The 20,930-nt window shown below is 39.8% G+C and overlaps 2 protein-coding genes across 4 annotated transcripts in view; one reads left to right on the top strand and one right to left on the bottom strand.

Annotated features, from left to right (window-relative positions):
• Positions 1–6,526, bottom strand: part of IARS2 (isoleucyl-tRNA synthetase 2, mitochondrial) — a 29,649-nt gene extending 23,123 nt beyond the window's left edge. For both annotated transcript variants that reach the window (XM_086460633.1, XM_086460632.1), the window contains exons 1-9: positions 6,284–6,526; positions 5,652–5,774; positions 4,347–4,503; positions 3,102–3,250; positions 2,964–3,013; positions 2,758–2,867; positions 2,582–2,672; positions 2,046–2,161; positions 262–431 (exon numbers count right to left, since the gene is read on the bottom strand). In XM_086460633.1, coding sequence (XP_086316759.1) covers positions 262–431; positions 2,046–2,161; positions 2,582–2,672; positions 2,758–2,867; positions 2,964–3,013; positions 3,102–3,250; positions 4,347–4,503; positions 5,652–5,774; positions 6,284–6,526 — 1,209 coding nt within the window. The remainder of the gene's footprint in view (positions 1–261; positions 432–2,045; positions 2,162–2,581; positions 2,673–2,757; positions 2,868–2,963; positions 3,014–3,101; positions 3,251–4,346; positions 4,504–5,651; positions 5,775–6,283) is intronic.
• Positions 6,527–10,112: 3,586 nt separating this feature from the next.
• On the top strand, positions 10,113–19,624 carry BPNT1 (3'(2'), 5'-bisphosphate nucleotidase 1). 2 transcript variants are annotated; one of them, XM_009946611.2, is made up of 8 exons: positions 10,113–10,265; positions 13,507–13,611; positions 13,858–13,965; positions 14,456–14,504; positions 15,505–15,596; positions 16,584–16,781; positions 17,647–17,752; positions 19,044–19,624. In XM_009946611.2, exons 1-8 carry the CDS (start codon positions 10,149–10,151, stop codon positions 19,190–19,192), a joined length of 924 nt encoding a protein of 307 aa, XP_009944913.2. In that variant the 5' UTR covers positions 10,113–10,148; the 3' UTR covers positions 19,193–19,624. The 2 variants fall into 2 exon arrangements, with proteins under 2 accessions (XP_009944913.2, XP_009944914.1); XM_009946612.2 differs by lacking the exon at positions 13,858–13,965 and having other exon boundaries at positions 10,149–10,265.
• Positions 19,625–20,930: the final 1,306 nt, after the last annotated feature.

The raw sequence follows: 20,930 nt of genomic DNA, 5'->3' as shown, positions 1-20,930 counted from the left end.
CAGAGAGAGAAATGGGATTCTATTCTACCACTTCCCTGTAAGGTTTAATCAGCAGACAGACGAAAAACCTAATCCTTTTATTTTGATACACACTTTTTTAAGGTCAGTCCTGTGCTTCTGCAGGCCATTAGTGACACTCGCACTTACGTGAATGATTCAAAACATTTTCAAGTTTTATGCACAAATCACAGCAATCGCTTTAGGGGCATGTGATTAAAGAGTTCCAGGAAATCAAGAGCAACAGCTGAAAAAATAAAGTACCGTGGATAGCTGATGGTGGGAAGCTACGTTGTAGTCTTCCATGCCATGAGCTGGGGCTGTATGAACTAATCCTGTCCCTTTTGCCATTGTCACGTGATTTGCAGGTAACAGAGGAGAGACTCTGCCAGGGATTGTGGGATGAGCACAAGAACCATCTGCCAAATCTACACCTGGGGGTGGAAAAAAAAAAGACGATAAAATGGAGAAACAATTCATGTATTCAGCTTCCTTTACCAGAGAGCAGAAATGGATCAGCAACTGTATGGACAGGATACTATTCAGATGTACCACTTCTTTATTTTGTTTGTGGGTGCTCGTCCAAGTGCTTTCAAATTCTCTGCATTGTTAATCTTGCACACAATTGTTTGTTTTTTCCTTTGAAAAAAGCTTTTCTTTTACCTTAGACAATGGTATTTCATTAGTAGTGACATTCCACCTAGACACTCTACGCATTCCCATTCCTTGGGGACCACTATCTCAGTGTTCCAGAAACAGATTTCAGTAATGATTTAGTAGACTAAAAACCTTGAATTTGGGATCTATTTGTAGTTCTGCCACTAAGTACTAATATTATCATGAACAATGCATTTAAATGCTCTAAATGACATACAAATAAAGACAGTACAGCACGAATGAAGCTAGTGAAAATCTGAGGTTAAAAAAAAAAAATCACTAAAGAAATCTTAGTAGTAAAGCCTTGCTGAAAGTCAAGAATCACAGAGCTTGAGGAATGCTTTGTATGACAAAATGTCCTTCACTGAATGCTTTCTTCCTAGAAGGAATGTGTATAGGAAGTGCTGTCAGACAGTTAGGTACACAAACACAGAAAGGTAACAAGTACAACTAATTACTGAAAATACAGGAAGATAAAAAGAACAGGTCCTAATATTAAATTTCTTTTCAAGAAGGTTCAACTCTACTGTTGCATGTTATCTGTAAATCATGTGATTCAAGAAGGTGGAACCTGTTAGAAGAACACCTCCAGGTCATTTTATCATTAGGTAAAACCATGAATATTAAGCAGAGAAACAGATAAACTTTTTCCCTCTGAAATAGAAGGCACGGAAAGACACCAAAACAACCTGAAAAGAAAAAGTGGTAGAAACCACCAGTCTCACCTCCTTTAGACAGGCGTATTTCCAGCACTGAATCGCTGGTAAAGGCAAATGAATAAAGCTTGTAAATGACACATCAAATCCTAATTCATGACACTGAATCAGAAGTCTGCCTATTAAGAAGTATCACTATGTAGTTTGTTAGGATGCAAATTTAACAGTCACCTACGATACCTCAATATTCTTCATGGTTATGGGGAAGGCTTAAGACACCTCTCAATAATGAAAAACTTGGAAAGTAACAGGACATGACAACAACGGCTGATAGCGCTACTGATTCTGCTGCACTAGGTAATTTCAACAGTTTTCGTAGAATTTGGCAATCAGGTAATCAGCAACCCCCTGTTCTCATCAGCAACGGATGAGAAAGACGGCCAAAATGCATTCAGTGTAATTAAGATTTTGATACTGAACAGAGCTCCACTCCATGTTTAAGTTTTCCAAGTGTGAATCCAGATTTTAAGAAGTACTTTGAAATCTACGGATGAAAATTTGAGTTATAATACACCATCACTAAATCTGACAGACTATTACTCCTCCTTGTATTACTTTAGAGAAGCATGTTCACAAAATGTAAACAAACTTAGTAATACATCAAAACTGAAGCAGTTTTCAGACACATACAAGCAGATTTCTAAGCATCTCAAGATAAACAACATTAAAACCTACCTTTACATGTTGACATAACCTCAAACTGCGTGTCCAAAACAGCAGCTGTAGATTCAACTCTATCTGCAGCTAGAATGAAGTGTTCACCAGTAGTCGTACATTTCACAACTGAATATCTACAATGTAAACATATACCTGTGATACTAAAGAATTAAAACCACCCTAAGGCTACAAATTGTTTAAATGCTCCATCTCTAAAAGACAGCAAAACATGTTTTAAGATCTGCATGTCCAATTCACTCTTAAATCTCAAAAGAATTTCAAGATAATGCAACATCAGAATAAAGAAATAACTTTTAAAACAAAAGCAGAAATATTAAGAGAGATAGACCAAAGCTTACAATTCTGTCACTTAAAAAAAAAAAAAAAAAACCCCACAAAAAACCCCAAAACACACACACAAAAGACCCCCCCACCCAATGACACAAAAAAGATGCGTTAAATAAAACATAATGGGAGTCCAGAACATGTTAACTTTGCTGATAAACATTGATAAGGACTGGGGCAGATCACTGAATCAAGTTAAAGACACATACGCTGAATCTGGCATGTAACAAACTGCCTGATTGGCTGGCACAGTCCAAGGTTGCGTGGTCCAGACCAGCACGCTAGCAGGGGATGATCCATCTACAGACACAAATTAGAAGTAGTTTACTTACAATTACAACAAAAATAAAAGCTATCGGTCTTAAAATCTATACAGAAGCCATACCTAGCACAGAAGTCAGCTTAGGCGGTAACTTTAACAGGGGAAATTTCATGTACACAGAACGACTGACGTGCTGCTCATTGTATTCAAGCTCTGCTTCAGCCAAGGCTGTTCTGGGTAGATATCAAACACAAGTTAACACACTTGAACATGAAAGGCTATTGATATCCTTGTTAAAATTTAAGACAAAATCGTAAGTTGATTCTTACTTTGACGAAGGGGACCAGAACACAGGTTTATAGTCCTGATAAATGAAACCCTAAAGCGGAAAGGTAGAGAAAAAAGAAAGTTAGGAGAATCAAAATTCACGACAAATCAAAACACACTTCAACAGAAGTCCAACATACCTTATCATACATTTTATAGAAGACTCTCAGCTGGTTTGCTTCATATTTTGGATCAAACGTACGGTAGCAGTTAGCCCAATCTGCCATCACACCCCAGCGAACAAAGGCGGCTTTCTGTTTCTCAATCGCTCTTTCTGCAAATTCTCTGGCTGAAGGGAATAGTTCAATTAAGCACGTGGCTTAACCCGCTACGACCAACGTAATTTAAAATATGCTATTGACGTTTTTCAGAAAAGCCTGAGCTGAACACATTGAAACTATGCACCAATTCCTGATGTGCATTAAATAATTATTATGGCTCAAAAAATATGCATTTCAGAGAATTAGTTACATAAAATGACTGCAAAGAGTAAAAAGACCCATTAGTGGCATTTTTGACTAATACAGGGACATAAAGCACCTCTAGAATATAAACTTTCTTTTTAAGGAAGAAGGAAATATATTTATATTGTAAATTTATGTTGTACAGTTATGAAGAACGACTTCTCAAAATGCATTTTCAAATAATGTAAAATAAATAAGAGTGAAAATTAACCACCTCTGTTGCTGCTGATCCAAACTTTTGAAAACAACACGCCTCTGAAAATAAGGTAGCCCATTTCATTGCCACAATTTCAATCTAAATCAGTTTAAATTGCTCATTACAAATAGCTTTGCAGCTGAATGTTGATGTCTTTCAATACTTATGGCATACGAAATTACTTCTTCAAAACAAGTTTCCACACAATGCAGATTAACTTTCTCTGAAAGCATCACCTCTGTAATTTTGTAGTGTTGCTAAAAACACCAACAAATATATCCCTACTTATGATACTAAGCCAAGCTGTCCTGATGAAGCCCAATTTTTACATGCACCTTTTTAGCTCCTAATCGAATTCAGTCTTCAAAAACCAAAAGGATGTTGAACTGATAAATCCCAGTTCTTGCCACTATACAGTTAAGCAAAGCAGAAATCAAATCCTCTGCCCTCCTCTTGTTTTTTTAAACCCATGGTTAATGCTACGCATGTTCTTGAGAGCAACAAATTAAGCCTATGTTCAATTATCCCATTTCATCAGATTACACTGTAGTGAATCTTCTTGGCAAACACATTCAGTGATCATAGAAAACGTCACCAATAGCTAATAGGAAATCCCACAACAAAGTATAAAACCTATATATAAAGCATAAAATACAAAACACGAGTAGGATGTACAAATACTGAAGCCAACTTTTTCTAGAAAGATACTGCAAACAGTAGTTTACCTCTTTGTCGAATTTCCATTGGTGAAAGATTTTCAGCTCCTTTGACTTCTGACAACGCCTTCAACTCAATTGGCAATCCATGACAATCCCATCCTGGCACATAATGTACTTTATAACCTCTCATCACATAGAAACGATTAGTGATGTCTTTCAAAATCTGAAAAGACACAAGGGTCTGTTACCTCTTTAGCTCCCCCATGTGGAACAGCTGCATTATTAAGATCCTCCTATTAAAAAAAAAAATAAATATAAAAGGCTGCAGGATAAATTTACATTTAAGACCGTGCATTTGTGATTTTTCTTGCCCATCATTTTGAATTTTGGCAGAACCTCAGAGGACCTCTGACCAAAGGAATTCCCGTTCAGTATAACTCAAAGACGCAGGTTATAAACCTGCAGGACTGGAAATGAACAAATACTACTTGCTCTCATTTTTAAAACACTGACCTAGATCCACAGCACTGGCCTAGTGCATATTACTGGTTTTTGATTTAAGTGAACACCTACCAAAACTCGTCATTTTCAGAAGTCCAAGCTTTGGCACCAGAACTGTAAAAAGCTGTGGGTCACGCTTTAGTCTTTCCCACTTCATAGTGTATGTAACGCTGTGATTCTCAGGACTGAATCTAAATTTGTCCAAATGTATTTAGGAATAATAGTTCAAGGCCAGGTTGGACGGGACTTAGAGCAACCTGGTCTAGTGGAAGGTGTCCCTGACCATGGCAGGGGGGTTGGAACTAGGTGGTCCCTTCCAACCCAAATCATTCTGTGATTCTATGAAAGCTGAAATTTGTATTTTAAAAGACACCAACATTTAGTCATCATGGTTCCACTAAGGATACCAAAATGAAATAAAATAAATGCAACAGAACAAACTTACCAAATACTCAGAGGAAAAAAGACTAGCAAGGCACAGCTCAACCATGCATTAGGTAACATTATTACATATACACACACAGAACATACATTCACCCATGTGCGCGTGTGGTACATTCAATACGCAAATAAACTGTGCATTTAATATTGCTTAGGAATGAGTTACAAGATGGACTTTCTCTGAAAAGATGTTCTCTTTTTACTGAAACATTCAGCCTCATAAACTTATGTCATGGCATGGTGCCTATGTCACCACGGCATCATATGGTGCCTACGTAATCACATCATTTGCTTTTAAAATGCCTCACCTGCCAAAACACTGAACACATTAACGTGTTACTGATTTAAATGGGAATGGAGAACACACAGCATAGTATAGGAAGCATTTACCGCTTCAAACCAGTAGAGCATGAACGAGTGAGTATTTACTTTATTTAATGCATGGCCAACATGAGGGTCTCCATTGGCATAAGGTGGTCCGTCGTGCAGACAAAATTCCTGCTTTGTTTTCCTTTGCCTTTGCCATGAATACAGTTCTGAAAAACCACATTTCTGTAGAGACAACAAGAAAACACCTAAATCATCACGGCTCTTTGCACTTCCAAAAAAGCCTGGATTTCGGCTAGATGGTAAAATGTAATACAAGCTCCCACACAAACACGGAGGGTCAACTTTCCTAACCCTGTGACAGAAGATGTTAGTAGTTTAAAAGCCTTAAAGAGCCCGAGTCAGACATAATACTAAGCTTAGGGTTATTACTCCGGCTCTCCGCTAGCGGAGGGTCGCTACTCTTCCTCCAAACACCACTGTAACACGCTCGAGAGCACCCAGAGTAGAACCAACCCACCGAGGGTCCCCAGTCCTTCAGCCTCCTCCCACAGCCGCCTTCCCCCGGCCCGCCCAGGCTCCCGCCAAGGCCCAGACCGCCAAGCAGGTGCCCGCAGCGAAGGCGGGCCCGCAGGAGAACCTCCGCCCGCCTTCCCGGGGCCGGAAAGGGAGCCCCGCGCCCCTCCCGGGGCACGCACCCCCCCGGGCCAGCCGGCCCCGGCCGCGGCCACTACCTGCTGCGTCTCCAGCTCGGTCTCGGGCTGCAGCCGCCCCGGCAGCTGCGCGGGGAAGCGGCTGTGCGGCAGCAGCACCGTGTCCCGGTACTGGGAGTCCTGCCGGCTCTCCGCCGCGGGCTGCCGGCTGTTGGCCTCCGAGGCGGCAGAGCGCGCCCAGCCCCAGGCGGCCCCCGCCCGGGCCCGCAGCCCGACCCGCGCCCCGACCCGGGCCAGCGGCGGCGCCCGCCAGGCCCCAAACATCTTCTCGGGCTCCCTGCGGGGCGCGCTGGGGAAACGCTTCCGCCTGCGCTACGGGAAGCGGGGCGGCGGCGGCGACGGGCGGCGGGAAGGGACAGGGCGCGCAGCAACGCGTTTTTCTCCCCGCCGCGAAGGCCCTCCGGCGGGCCGGGCGGAGGGACCGGGGAGCGCTTCGGACCGGAGAGATTTGGGGCGTTTCGAGCTTATTTTGTAAAAGTGACGGCGCCGGCGCCCCCCCCCCCCCGACACGATCGGGGCGAGTTCTGCCTGCAGAGGCCGCAGGGCGGGCGGCGCCAGCGGTGCGGGCAGGGAGCTGCCGGCGGGGTTGGACTTCGGGTTCGGTTACTTCATCGTTCGGCAGGGGCACGGCCGGGAAGGGCCCCTGGCGAGCTCAGAGCCTCCGCACGCTGCCGGTGCAGGGCGGAGAGGGAGCGGGAGCGCCTCGGTGGCCGGCGGAGTGCGAGGGAGCGCGGCCGGAGGGGGTGAGTGAAGGGTTGCGCCAGCGGGGAGAGCTGAATTTCGGGACAAACTCAAAAGGCCTCGAAGCGCTTCGGTGAAATGAAGGCGGGGTGGCCCTTTGCCGCTGGGAGTCGGTAGGCGGACGGCGGTGGGGCTCGGGCATCCCCAGTGCGGGCCCCAGCCCGCGGCTGCCGGGTACGCGCCGCCGCCTCGGCGACGCCGAGCGGAAAGTTTCCTTTTTACTAAGTGTGAGCCGACGTTTTTTGTAAAGAAATAGGGAGCTCTAGTCGCTTGGGCTTTGAAGGGCTCGGAGGAAGAAGTCCGAGGTTCGCACTTGCGTTTAAAGGCGCGCCGTGTGTGCTGTCCGTTTGGTCCCTGTGTCAGGTGAGGTTACAAATTTGGATAATGGACGTTTGCAGAAAAGACACAGACAGAAACGTCAACAACTCCTTCATACTTGTTTTGATGGATTAATGGTAGCCATCCTGTAATATTTAAATATTTCCGAGTTAAAATGTGTAACAAGAACTGGAGAACTCATGTATTTTAGTAGGTATCAGAGCAGGCTCATTTGTCAAGTCGAGACCATTCAACGGTTTGTTTGCTCGGCTGGGAGAAAGGATGGGTGGTATTTGGAGGATAAGGTATGTTTGGAAAATAATATGCAAATTTAAATTGAGGGATAGTTGTTCTGCAGTCTTTGTCAACTGTACCGTTTTGTAAGAGTCAAACTTGTTTGTCCAAAGCAAGCAATATATTCTTGAATGTATTGTGGAAGTATACGTTAGACGTTGCTCTCATCAGCAAGAATGTGCCATGAACTTACAAATAAACCAGTTAATTTGAGACCAAAAAAGTCACAGAGATGAGAAGTTTAGGACAGCTAACACACACACTTATCTAACCAAAAAGGTCCAACACGCCAGAAGATGTGCCACACAGGAGATGCCACCCTGTAAAAATTCAAGGCAACTTTTGCAGTAATAACATACTTTGCACTTCATTAGTTACCTCCTCTGTATTGGGGAGGAGGGGGGTCTTGAACCTCCCATTTCGGATTTTCTTAATAAATCTTGTTTTTCATAAGAATGTTTTAAGGTTTGTTTAGAGATTTCAGGTATACGTTCACCACAGAAGGAAACTATACTGGTTTGCCTTAAGAACGCCCAAGAAAAATGTGCCTAAGAAACACCTTGGGTCAAGCTTCAAGAATGTAAGATAGTATTTCTGTATTGTTTTCTGAGTCTTTTGAAACTTTAAGCAAACATTAAATAAATCAAGCCTTTAAAACAAGTAAGTTTTAACCTCATTTTACGAAGCAGGATCAAACGTGCAGTAAAAGGTCACATAAAGAATGAGAAGCTGAGCATAAAATCTTAATTATCTTCTGATAATCACTTTAACCCAAACTTCCCATCTAATATGCTAAATTTTTTACTATCTTTCAGAAGTACTGATATTCCAGATATTTCAGTATGGAATGAACTACATTCAGTTTTCCTTCCTGTTAATTCGGTTTACATGATGGTGTATGCCTAAAACAGTATCTGTCTTCCCATGTGTTACGGCACGTATTTGTTCTACGACTTTCAGTTGTTTGAGAGCTGCTTTTTGCCACAGGTAGCACTTCCAAAATTTCCTCTGTAACCTCTGCTATCAGTCCAAGATAGCCGACATGTGCGCTTTGGGTATGGACCTTGGCTGTTTTACACGACTCCAGAGCACTTTGCTCCCATCCGTGAGCAGTAAACAATAATTAACAGTAGCAGCTGTGCGTGTTGAATGTACCTACACAACACTCTGCTCTCTTAGATTCACAGATCTGACTTCAGAGATACCCGTACAGGGTTTCTAAAATGCTGAAAAGGTTCTTAAACCAGCTAAACTTGGGATTTTGGTATCTCTGACATTGCTGTTTGTCTTTGCTATAAACAGACATGAACTTGAGGTCACATCAGTATCATCTACAGTAGCTAGCCTTATCACCTCATTATATTATACTTTACTAGGTAGATTTCTCAAGTAAGAAAGGGAAGGTATTGTGTAATGACACTTACACAATACTTGCTGCAGTCGCTGCCAAAATTAATTCTGAGAGAAGCCCAATGTATTGTCTTCTATATGGTGATTAATGAGTTCCTCTGTTTTTTTTCTAGCTCTGTGCTCAAGTGTTTACTTGGAAGTATATCATACATATATCATGTATATCATGTGAGCCCAACCCAAAAAGCAGGTAGTCTATAGAGACAGAAGAAACTGACAGGAAAACATAGAAAGCAACTAGCACTGCATTTCAAAGAATAGAGCGTGGTTATCAATACTTCTTTTTCCTGAGGTAGAGGAAAGCTGGGAGGAACAGATGATTGCTAGCCTTTTCCAGGAGTGATAGTTCTTCTGTTTGGGAGCTGAAGGCCTAGTGAATTGCACTGGTGTGTGCTGGGGAACAGCCGTAGAAGACTATACAGTGGGAAGAATGACAGGACATGCAGTGTTGAGGGGAGGAAGGAAGATGTAATAGGTTTCCTTAAAGAAATCAAGAGAAGTTAAAGAAATACAGAAAGGATGGTACAATTTAGATGAACAGACTTTCCCATACAAGTGCAGTGTTGGCAGTACTTGCGTATCATTAGCCTATTTTGTGTCCACAATTAGGCCATCTACAAAAGCCTATTTTATATTTAAAAAAATAAAAATAATAAGTAAAGTTGCTGTTGTCATCCTGTCTGGTAGCCTCGTACTTGAGTCTGGGCACACACCAACTCTGTAGGTTCAGTTGTTAAAAAGTGACCTTGGGTTCAACATCTAAAAAAAAGTGAGTATTGGGTGTAGACTACATTTTTTCTTAACATTTATGATAAAGAGTTCCTGCTGCTGCTGCTGTTTAATGCTAGATTTTATTTTAGTGAGGAGAACTAGGTTCACTGTCAGAGCATAGATATTTGACAAATCTTGTCTAAAATAGCTTTGTATCCCTGTGTGTATTAATTGCACTTTTAAAAAAGTCAAAGCTCACTTCATTACTACTCGCTGGCAGTAGCCTACTTTCCCATTCCTACTCAGCTTAAACTGTATCTGTCTGGTATGTTATGTAAAATATTTTCCTTCTTGTCTTCTCTCCAAGACAGAAATGTACAACTTCACTTTTTGTTTCTTTCCAGCTTTCAGTATGGCTTCTCCAGCTCTACTCATGCGTGTGGTCGCCTCCGCGTATTCTATTGCGGAAAAAGCTGCAACAATTGTTAGAAATGTAATGGCTGCAGGAGATCTGGGGATAGTGGAGAAGGTATTACTTTTACTTTGTTCCAATTTAATTTCTCTTATTAATGCTGAGTTAGATACAGGTGAAAGTGGTGTGTTTGAAGATCAGCAACTGGGGAAGCAAATACAGTGCTCACCTCTCTGGTACAAGAAGTACTCCTTACTAAAGGATTAAAAGAGCACTGGCGAAGTGTCTTTTGATCAGTATTTCTAAAGAATGTCCAGACACTTAAAACACACCATAATTTTGTCCTGATTCCCCTCACAAAACACAAGCTTTGGATAGCATGTCATAATAGTGTCTCTTTCCCATCTATTTCCATACCTGTGTTCTAACATCTGTAGTACAGCTTAAAGTACTGTGCTCTTGATGAATTTTGGATTAGGATAAATCAGTGTTTCGTTTTCTAAAACAGAAAAAGAACTTTAGATTTTATTGTAAATCACAGTTTTCAAAATAAATTTGGAGCTTCAAATTTAGTTCTAAACAGAAAACAGAAATGAAATTACAATCATCTGCATGAAGTTCTTAATTTGCACTGGTAAGCCAGGACCTTTGTTTTGACTAACTGTAATCCACTAGAATAGGTGGAATTAACTTTTGAAGTTATCCTAGCTTTGCAGGTGTCACAATATTATGGGCTGCATTAAGTATCTGTATTATTTTTGGCCTTTACATTGAAGGAACTGCTAGTATTTACATTTTTCCAATAGTAAGCACTTTTAGGCAGTTGTGAAGAAACGCCTGATCCTTTATGACTTTTACTGTCAGTTCAGACAGCAGATGCAAAAAAAGATTTTTTTTTTCCCCCATTTGGTCAGTTATATTCACCACTATAAAAACGTTTGCAAGTTTTTCTTATTCCCTTTTTTTTTTTTTTTTTCCCTGAGCAATTAAAATCAAATGTGTGGGGGGAAAGAATTAAAAAAAAAAAAACCTTGGAAAGTAATGATCTGTGTTTTCAAAAGTACTTAGATGCATAGCAGGATTGTCAGACACATGTAAGTAGAAAATACTCTCCCACATAACCTGCTTTTAGGTTCTTGGAAAAACTAATGTAGCTTCACTACAGGAAAGCCTTAAAATAGTTGCGTCCAGGGATACAAAGGAAGCACTGCCTGCACTTTGTTTGATTAACCAGTTCATTTTAAATGCATAAACAAGTTTCATTAAGCTTATTTTTTTAAGAATCCAGCAAGGTTAAGGTAATTTTAACTAGAACTAAAAGCTGGCTTTCATCTGTTCAATTCAGTTTCACTTTAAAAAAAATGCACGTGTGTTAATATTATTTCCCAGTAAATCAGAAGTGCATTGCCCAATCATTTTCTAATATCATAAAAGCAGCAAATGAACACATTCTAAGATATGTAACTAATTAAGTAAATTATTATAAGTACCATATAACAAAAATGATCAAAAGTAACAGGTGATACTGATTCTAAATAAGACTGGTTGTACATGCTCTTTTTTTAAAATGGATGGTACGAACACACAAAATTAGATTGAAAACAATGACCAACAGTAGAGGTTCCTGTTTGAGGGACTAGCGATCTCAGAATTCCCACAAGCTTCTCATCAAAGGTGGCTGGTGAAGGAGGAGTCAGAATGCAAGAGAGAGAACCTGTATGTGCCTCTGCTTTACAGTCTGGAGGGAAGAGATGCACAAGAACAGAAAGTGCCGCTTCTCATCGTTCATCGTCTGGCTGCAGGCAGCAAACATCAAGACCAATTCCAGCTGGCCTCACTGAAAGCTTTAGAGAAGCCAGGAAGGCAACGTTCCACCTTTTCCCTCAACACATTGACCTCCCATCCACTAACCTCGAGGAGCAAAAATAGTTGAAGGACAGTTGAATTTTTGCCTATCTCCCCTCCTCCCTCTCTTGACATCCAGAGTTTTCTTTCCCCGAGTCAACTCTCAGCTCTCCATTTATATTGCTTCTCCTTGTAGCATTTTTTTTTCTCCCATTGGTAGATAGACACTTTGTCCAGCCAGTCTTACGTTATCGATGACCATTTTGAAGAACTACTTTATACTGTTTTATTAGGTTGGTGTCCTGGAACAAAGGACGTTCTCTGCAATAACTTGATCTTTCCAAGTCTTAAACTCAGTGCCAAATTCAACCAAATTTATTAGGGGATGAGAGGGAAATTTCAAAGCAAAACACAAAGTTTCATAAAAACAGGTGATCGGATAAGGGACAGGCTAGGTTTTGAGCAAAAATTAACCCATAACATGATTCTAAATGGAATATTCCATTGCTATGCCTCATTTCTGTAGCTGGATAAAACAAAGTAAGATACAAGCAGATAAAATAAAATTTTTGTTTGATTCAACTAAGATGCAAATCCTTGGATGAACTGGCTTTCCTAATTCCTGTGCTAACCGAAGTATTTCTTACTGGGATTCTGTCTCCGGACCTAAAGGGCTCCTCCATTTATAGACACATGAAGATTAAGGCGAGAAAGTATTAATACATTACCCACTTACACTACATAGCAGGTTATTAATGTTGAAGAAGAAATTACTATAGCACATCTGGCAAGATGTTTGGCTATGCTGCTTTTGGGAAGTCTTCAGTCACTGTTTCATGTCATCTTGAGACACCAAGTCCACTGGTTTGTGTCTAGTATTTTTGCTGGAAAAAAATGTATGGGTGTTCCTGTCCGGTTCAATTTCACTGGTTAGCTACTGGCCCTTCTTGGTCTTGCTCTGCTAGACTAAGGAACTGTTCGCTATTTAGAAGTTTTTACATCATAATTGTTTCCATTTTTTTTTAAGCAAGCTAGATTAATTGGACCATTAAATCACCTTTTACTAACACCTTCCCTATATCTCTCATCTTTCCTAATCTGCCATGCCTCTCCGGTGAGCATTAAAATATTTATTTCTTTCTTTTTAACGTCTTGAGTTTTGCTTTTCCCTCTTCTTGTATTATATCTGGGTTCATACTTGTAATTTATTCTGTACACAATGTAGCACTTGCACAACTCCATATTCAGTACAATTGCACCGGTGCTTGAGAAGAACACAGCATGTAAATACCGTTCTAATACCATACCAGTCTAACGTAGCTCTGGGGCATACAGGGCAACTCTTGCTTCTTTCAGTTTTTAGCCTGCCTCTCTCAAGACCACTTACTAGGTTGATGATTTATCAAATTAGACTTCTTTTTCATTACAGGGTAGATATTCTGAGTGGATATGGGCCACTGTACTGTTTTGTTGTTGTTTTGAAATACACAAATTCCTATCTGTCCATTTTCAGACCGGAGCCAATGACTTGCAGACCAAAGCTGACCGACTGGTACAGATGAGCATTTGTGCTTCCTTGGCACGGAAGTTCCCCAAGGTGACAATCATAGGAGAAGAAGTAAGTACCTAGTTTCTTTCATACTAACAATTTAACTTGCTGTAACTTGCAGTGGAATTTGCTTTGGCAGGTTTTAGGAAATCATCTGGTTTTTTTCAAAAAAAAAAAAAAAAAGTATTTCCATGCCGTGTCATCTTGCCATTGCATTAGCTTTGTCAAGTAAGCTGCAAGCAAATCCACAGCTCTAAGGGAAATCGAGGTGCGTCCAACACCTTTTTCTAATAATTCTGAGAATACTTTTGTTAGGAACTGCCCGCTGATGTGGTAACTGAGGAATTAATTGAAGATGGCCACTGTGAAGAAATACTGAAGAAAACTTGTCCTGCTCAGTACGCAGGAATTAAAGAGGAAGAGGTAATGTGGTAATGTGGTAATGTTATACATACGTCTTCATATTTTACGCTATCTCTATTACTTATTTTAGCTAAGGATGTATTAAGAAGAAAGGTTATTTCAGTGTTGCCAATGTTTCTTTTTAGTTTGAAAACTGAAATGTAGTCATGAGAATCAGACCTCCAGAGCTGGAAATGCTGCATGTCCCTGTGTGCAATAATGGGAAATGGGAATTTGCTTCTTACAACTTGTGATTCAAATTAATTTGGAAGGACTGTGCTTTGGACATATGAAAGTACTCTATAAAGATATTTGCTGAGATGTTCCAGTATGGTTTTAAGCTTTTTCTGTAAAATACTATGATAGGCTTCAGTCATATTGTAATATTAAAAATTTGAATCTATTTCCTTACTACTATAAGGAAATAAAAGCGCTAAAGTAAAATATGTATTTGCATGGTAATTGACATGATTTATATTTGTTAATTTTCCTTATTTTTTTATTTTTAAAGCTTGTAATATGGGTTGATCCCTTGGATGGAACCAAGGAGTACACTGAAGGTTGGCTACTCTTTTAATTCTGCTGACTCAAAAAACATTACAGCCATGTAATAAAGTAGCATATACATGTAGATAGTTTTATGATAGAAGTTACATACAATATTGTTTCATAAGGCTGATGTTGTTTCTGTACTTTGAGTTCTATGACATTTTTTTAATCATTCCATTCAGTTCTAACTAGTATTGGATATTCCTGATGGGCTACTGAGTGCCCATCAGTTTTTATCATTTCAGGGAGCAAAGGGCTGCCTTCAATTGCTGGCAGGTTGTTTTAAGATTTTAGTCCAACTTACAATTTCACATATACTTTGAATTGAGGGACTAAACCTCTCAGTGACACAGGAATATGCTCAATTATATTTACATCCTCCTCCTCAAACAACCCAAATACCACAGCCATATTAGTAGCCCTTTCAAAATAAAACATCTTCCCACAACTCATAATTCTTCAGTCATGGGAAGAAACTGTTTTCAGCAAATCACAATTTGTGTCCATAGAAATAGACACTAAAATGAAGGTGGGAGAAAAAAAAAAAAAAAGAAAAACCTCCAAACCAAATATTTAGCATCTTGCTGCATCTTTTAGTTGATTAATGTGAAATCTTTTAGGCAGATTTTTTCCCCTTTTCAGGGAAAAAAAAATGTACAACTGTCAACAAATTTCTAGTTTTGAATACCTTAAGAAATTCACACCACAATTATAGAAGAATGTCACCATATACTGCTATTTAGCCGTATCTTTAAACTTCTTTCTCATTATCTGTTAATTAGAATTCTCTTAATAGAACTATGTTATATCTGGGGCACTTTAAGACCTCAAAGCAAAATGACAAAAAAATTATCTCAACCAACCTATTACACCTGAAAATCCTGATTAGTATTTGCATTTTTAAGATACCACCCTGCATATCAATTTGTGGACTTTTATTGAAGGTTTATGTTTTTGTATACATACTTTCTCTTTTTCAAACATAACTACATTTATATTATTTCTGTACAGGTCTCCTTGACCACGTAACGGTTCTTATTGGAATTGCTTATGGAGGCAAAGCAATAGCAGGAGTTATTAACCAGCCATATTACAACTATGAGGTATTAAATGCACTGATTTATTTAAAAGCATTAGCTGACTTCTAATCACCACATCTAAGCCATTTCTAGTTAGCACATTTTCAACTGCAAAGCAGTTGAAACACACTCCACTGTTTAGTAGAGTTGTCATATAAGGTGGTGTTGTTTTTATTAAATATATACAACTTTGAAAGTTGGTTTCCAGGAACTGAATCTCAGGGACCTCCTAACAGCCATACTGAATCCCGAGGCTTGTGTAATACACTAATACAGTGTATATTAAATATATAATGTACATATTGCTGCAGTACATATAAAGTACATACTGCAAAACAAGTACAGATTGGTGTTTTTGCAGTCTTTGCTAGAAGTTCTTTAGTAAATCCATGCAATAGGTGCATTTGTGATGAGTGGTAACTGCCATAAATCTGCAGCCCTAAATAAACAAAGCATACCTGTCACTGACAGCTGGGTTAGAGTGTATAAGGCAAGGTTTCAGGTGGAACTCCAGGATGGCCAACCTATGGGCATTTACACATGTTTGGAGATTATTTTATTATTATCTGTGAGGGGGCAGAAAAAAGCTTATGATGCAGCCTTTAATTATACTTACTAGAATTTAAAGGAAAAGCTCGAGCTGATAAATGCGTATCATCAGCTGGTTCTATGTATGACAAAACATTTAAAATGACAAGATATTTTCAGTTACAGATTGTGCCTGAAGTACAGAAATACACAATTTGTGAGTCATTGGAGGCAGGATGTAATGCACCAGAACAATGTCACAGATAAGAAAAGGGTAAATGATGTCATTGCCTTAGAGGGCAAGAGAGCCAATTTTTCACTCTGGGCTCCAGAGTAGGTTTTTTTAAGTGCCATTACTTAAATATATAACCCAGTATTAATATTATATTCCCTGATATACAAAGATGTCTCTATGTACTCCTTTCCATTCCAAGTGCTGATCACTGATTAACCATCACCTGGACCCGTGTACCTTTTTCATAGGCAGGAGCTGATGCGGTATTGGGCAGGACAATCTGGGGAGTCCTGGGCATAGGGGCCTTCGGATTTCAGCTCACAGAAGCACCTGCTGGGAAACACATCATCGTTACCACCCGTTCTCACAGCAGTGCCCTGGTAAATGACTGCATTAGTGCCTTGAAGCCAGACAGTGTCATCAGAGTTGGAGGAGCAGGAAACAAGGTATGAAAACTCCAAATCTTTTGTTTTTACTAGGAGGTGGTACCTATGGAAAAAGAAAAAGACTTTTTAAAGAAATCATTTGCTTACTTGCATGAATGTACAGGAGACTTCCTCCTCCTGTCCCAGCACAACTTCTCTTCCTAGCATTCCGTCTGCTGTGAGGTAGAGGGAATTTGGTATAGGTATATTTGTAACAATGGCCATGCTGGTCACGGCTGAGGTCCATCTTCCGCAGTATTCTGTTTCTAGGGGAGAAAATAAAAAAATCATAAGACCAGCATGACTGTATGGGAATTCAATTTAATCACAATTATGAGACATTTCCTCCAGTTCATGTTAATACAGTTTTTGTTCCAACCATGTAGCAGCACGTATGAAAGGATAAAAACAGAAGCACACAGTGGTACTTCCTTTGCAGAACTTCTCTGCATACAGGGAATACTCATTTGCTACAGGTTTTAAAACTAGTTTTATCATGGCTATCAAAACCAGACCCTCCAATCTCTTTTCTCCAACATCTGCAAGGCCCAAAATGGCACCAAGACAACGTGGAGATAGTTTCCACTTAATTTTTTTAGTAATTGCACGAGATGGGAATTCTTGTCTCTGAAATTAAAAGCAGATTTTCATCCTATAGACTGTATTTATTATAATCAAAAATAGATCATTCAGAATGGTAACACAGTATAGCTTTCTAAATCTTAATATGATTTCTTGTGATACCAGAAAGGAAGTGGCTGGTGTTCCTTTTCTGACCATAAGTACATAGAATAAACAGACCTAATCCCCATTTCCTGGTGTTATTTTTACCCATTTCTAAATGCCTAGATCCTTTGCAATGATTGCCACTCTCTATTTGTAACAGATCATTCAGCTTATAGAAGGCAAAGCATCTGCTTATGTATTTGCCAGTCCTGGGTGCAAGAAATGGGATACATGTGCACCTGAAGCTATTCTGCATGCTGTGGGAGGTAAGTTAATAGCATTCAAAAATCCAAGCTAAGTGAAACTGCATGAATTTAAAGTTATTTATACTTTTCATAGCAAAAAAGAATTTCCAAACATGTCTTTGGAAAGAAAAATGACAGTAAATATGTATTTTTAAATAGTCACGATTCACTAGGAGCTTTGAGCCCTTTGAAATCAACAGCAACTCCAAAGGGACAGCAAATTATGCTCTGGAAAGCGTGATATGATCTGTTTTGCCCTGGACTAATATAGTCAATAACTGTCAAATAATTTTAAAAGCCAAACTCCAACATTTTGGGTGTATAAATGTTAATATTTTCAAAACAAATCAGCTTTTTTCCAGTTGGCTACTATTTCACAGGAAAATTGTGCTGTCCTGCTAACTGGGTGTAGTAGTTTATTATGCAGTATGTGGACATTGAATTCTTGAAAAGAACAAAAATAGGCCAAATCATGCAGTTGTTCCTCAAATGTACAAATTCCAAAACGGAGTCATTCATGTAATTCAGTAAAATTAGTGGTCTCCAGCCAACATAAGCCACTTCACCTTTCTGGGGTGTAAGGGCTTAGAGAAGTTATGAAGAGTCTCACTGACAAGAATTTGAATATAATTATTACTATTATACTTTTTCTGCTGTTCACATTGATGAACCGTTCACCACCATATGCTAAAATTATGGGGTTTGATATCCTAAATTCTGTCAAGCAAGGGTAACAGGCTTCATAATGACATTATTTAAGTCCTCTGCATTCTCTAGTGTTGATAACTGGGGTAGCTTTAAACAGGTTAGCTCAGGCACAAAAACCCAACCAATCTGGGGCAGCACAGTGCTGTATTTAGCCTCCTTGTTATGTAGGTATCTCGTGGTTAAATTAGCTTGCATAAAGATCCGTGTTGCTCTTGCTAAGTGGTTTCTTGAAAGTCTTTTAAAACTAGCTGGGGTATTTCTATATTATGTTAGAATTTGTTGTATAGACTTATCCTGGCTCTTTCTTGAACTAAGGATTTTTCTTTCAATTAATCCATAAGAGAGAAATACTGTTTTCCTTTTCCTGAAACAAAAAAGGAATTTTAAGTATTGCTCAAAGAAAATAAAAACATTAGTTATTTGATTTCAGTCAGTAAAAACCTGTTGCACTTGAACTGGGAGCAAAGATACTTCACATCTGAAGACAGGCATGTGTACAGCAAAGACTGTCTGGTTTTTTAGTTATATCACTTGTTCTAATAAAATAGATTCTCTCTCTTCAAATGCTGTTTGCTGGATTTTTTTTTTTTTTTTTTTTTTGCAGGCAAGATAACCGATATGCATGGAAATTCATTTCAGTATAATAAGGAAGTGAAACACATGAATTCAGCTGGGGTCCTTGCCACTTTGAGAAATTATGACTATTATGCCAGTCGTATTCCTAACACCGTTAAACAATCTCTTGTGCCTTAAAGCAGTAAAGCATCTTCACTTGGTCTGGAAGGCTGAGACAGTGAGCTTGGAAAAAAAGAAAGAAGATAACTGAGCTTGAAATCTTGTTTTATGGAATCAGAGCTGAATTCTTACATTAAGGTGTTCAATAATTTCAAAATTACACACAGAATCCATAGGTGTAGGCCAGATCAGATTGTTTTTCTGTGTTTAAGCAGACATCATCAACAGTCACAATTCTTCAAGAGTTTTCAGTATTCTTTGGGAGTACTCATTCTTTGTGACTGTGCTTAATATACTGCTAATAGAAGCATAAGACTACAGTCCAAAAACCATCTTAATGTTCAGGGCACAAAATCATGTTAAGTCATTTACCTGACCTTGCTCAATGTTTTTTGTTGTATGTAGTCAAGAAGGGTTTATTGTGTTAAATACAAATGGACTAAGAACTTGCCTGGATGGATTAGCCCATTTATAATAAAGTTGACTGTTTCGATTCTTAGAAGTGAATCCTTGAATTTTTCAATCTGCATTCAAGTTTTGGGATGGCAGAGATTGCTTATTTGTGGCGAATTGGGTTGTCCGAGTTTTGCAGGAGCCAGGGCACAGTCCAGCTGGGCCTCTGACGTCTCAAATAGAGGGCGTTCCTGGATCATTGGATCCATTGAGGATCAGTGATTAATAGAGCAGAGTTCAGGACACCTCAGTTGAGGAAACTCCAAGGAAACTGCAACACTGGGAGGAGTTCCCAGCACCTTGCTGATGATCTGAAATGCCTCTGTCAGGGTCTGTGCCACCTCAGTCTTGGAGAGCTTAGGGCACTTCGTCATGCACGGGGACAACAGAAATGCTGGAACTTGAAATTTTTCATGTCCAAAGCTTGAGAGAAACCAAGTCCAGGTGCCTTCCCAACAGCCCCGAGAGTTGAGGCACCTGACGCTACCACTTCCCCCTCCTGTGGAACATAGGCAAGTGAGGGGAGCAGAGAGAGCAGGGGACAAGATCACCTAAAGTGAACTTAAAAATTTGGAGAGCCTGGCTTTTGGTCATCTTTCCCACAGGTGTGGGGGTTAGGAAAGCAGGATTCGGCTGTTCGGTCCACTTGAACACAAAAGAGAGCAAGTTGTAAATTACATGTGACTAGCTAAAATTGACAACTTTAACGAAAACAGATGAAGTCTCTTCAGGCTGAATTTAGGATTCTGAAGTATCTTGAACCAGTCGGGCCTCTGTGTACTTTGTTTTCTCCAGATTTTGTAACCCAAGTCCTTCACTCTCAAATTAAGGAGTCTTGGGGCCTCCCTTTCCCTAACAACATGACGCCTACTGAGGCATGCCATGAGGTGATGCCAGTTTCAATGGACAACACATCGTGCTTTTCTTTCTGTTCTCTGTGTTGATAGAAGCGTGGCATATGTCGGGTTCTCAGGCTTGTGGTGTCACGGAGGGTACCTGAACTTGGCTGCTTGCTCACGTACAGACAGAATGCCTGAGCTCTCCCAGCATGGTTTTTTGCCTTAACCTCTGTGACACTGTGAATGGCGAAGCAGCCTGCAAGTTGCACTGCACCCGTTCTTACTTCCTCCCTGCCCACAAGATTAAGTCCTCTGAATAACTACACTCTTGGTCCACTTAAACCATCTTTAAGCTAGCACTGAACTTCAAGATAAAGCTATGTTTTCCATTCAGAAGAAAATGTCAAAATTCAGTTTTCAGCAATGTGTTCAAGTTACTTCTCCTTTCATTACATAAGGTATTT

Source organism: Leptosomus discolor, chromosome 2 (genome assembly GCF_034619465.1).
Source record: "Leptosomus discolor isolate bLepDis1 chromosome 2, bLepDis1.hap2, whole genome shotgun sequence".
NCBI classification, from domain to species: Eukaryota; Metazoa; Chordata; class Aves; order Leptosomiformes; family Leptosomidae; genus Leptosomus; species Leptosomus discolor.
Note: the sequence above shows the minus strand (reverse complement) of the source record. Positions and strands in the feature narration are given on the sequence as shown.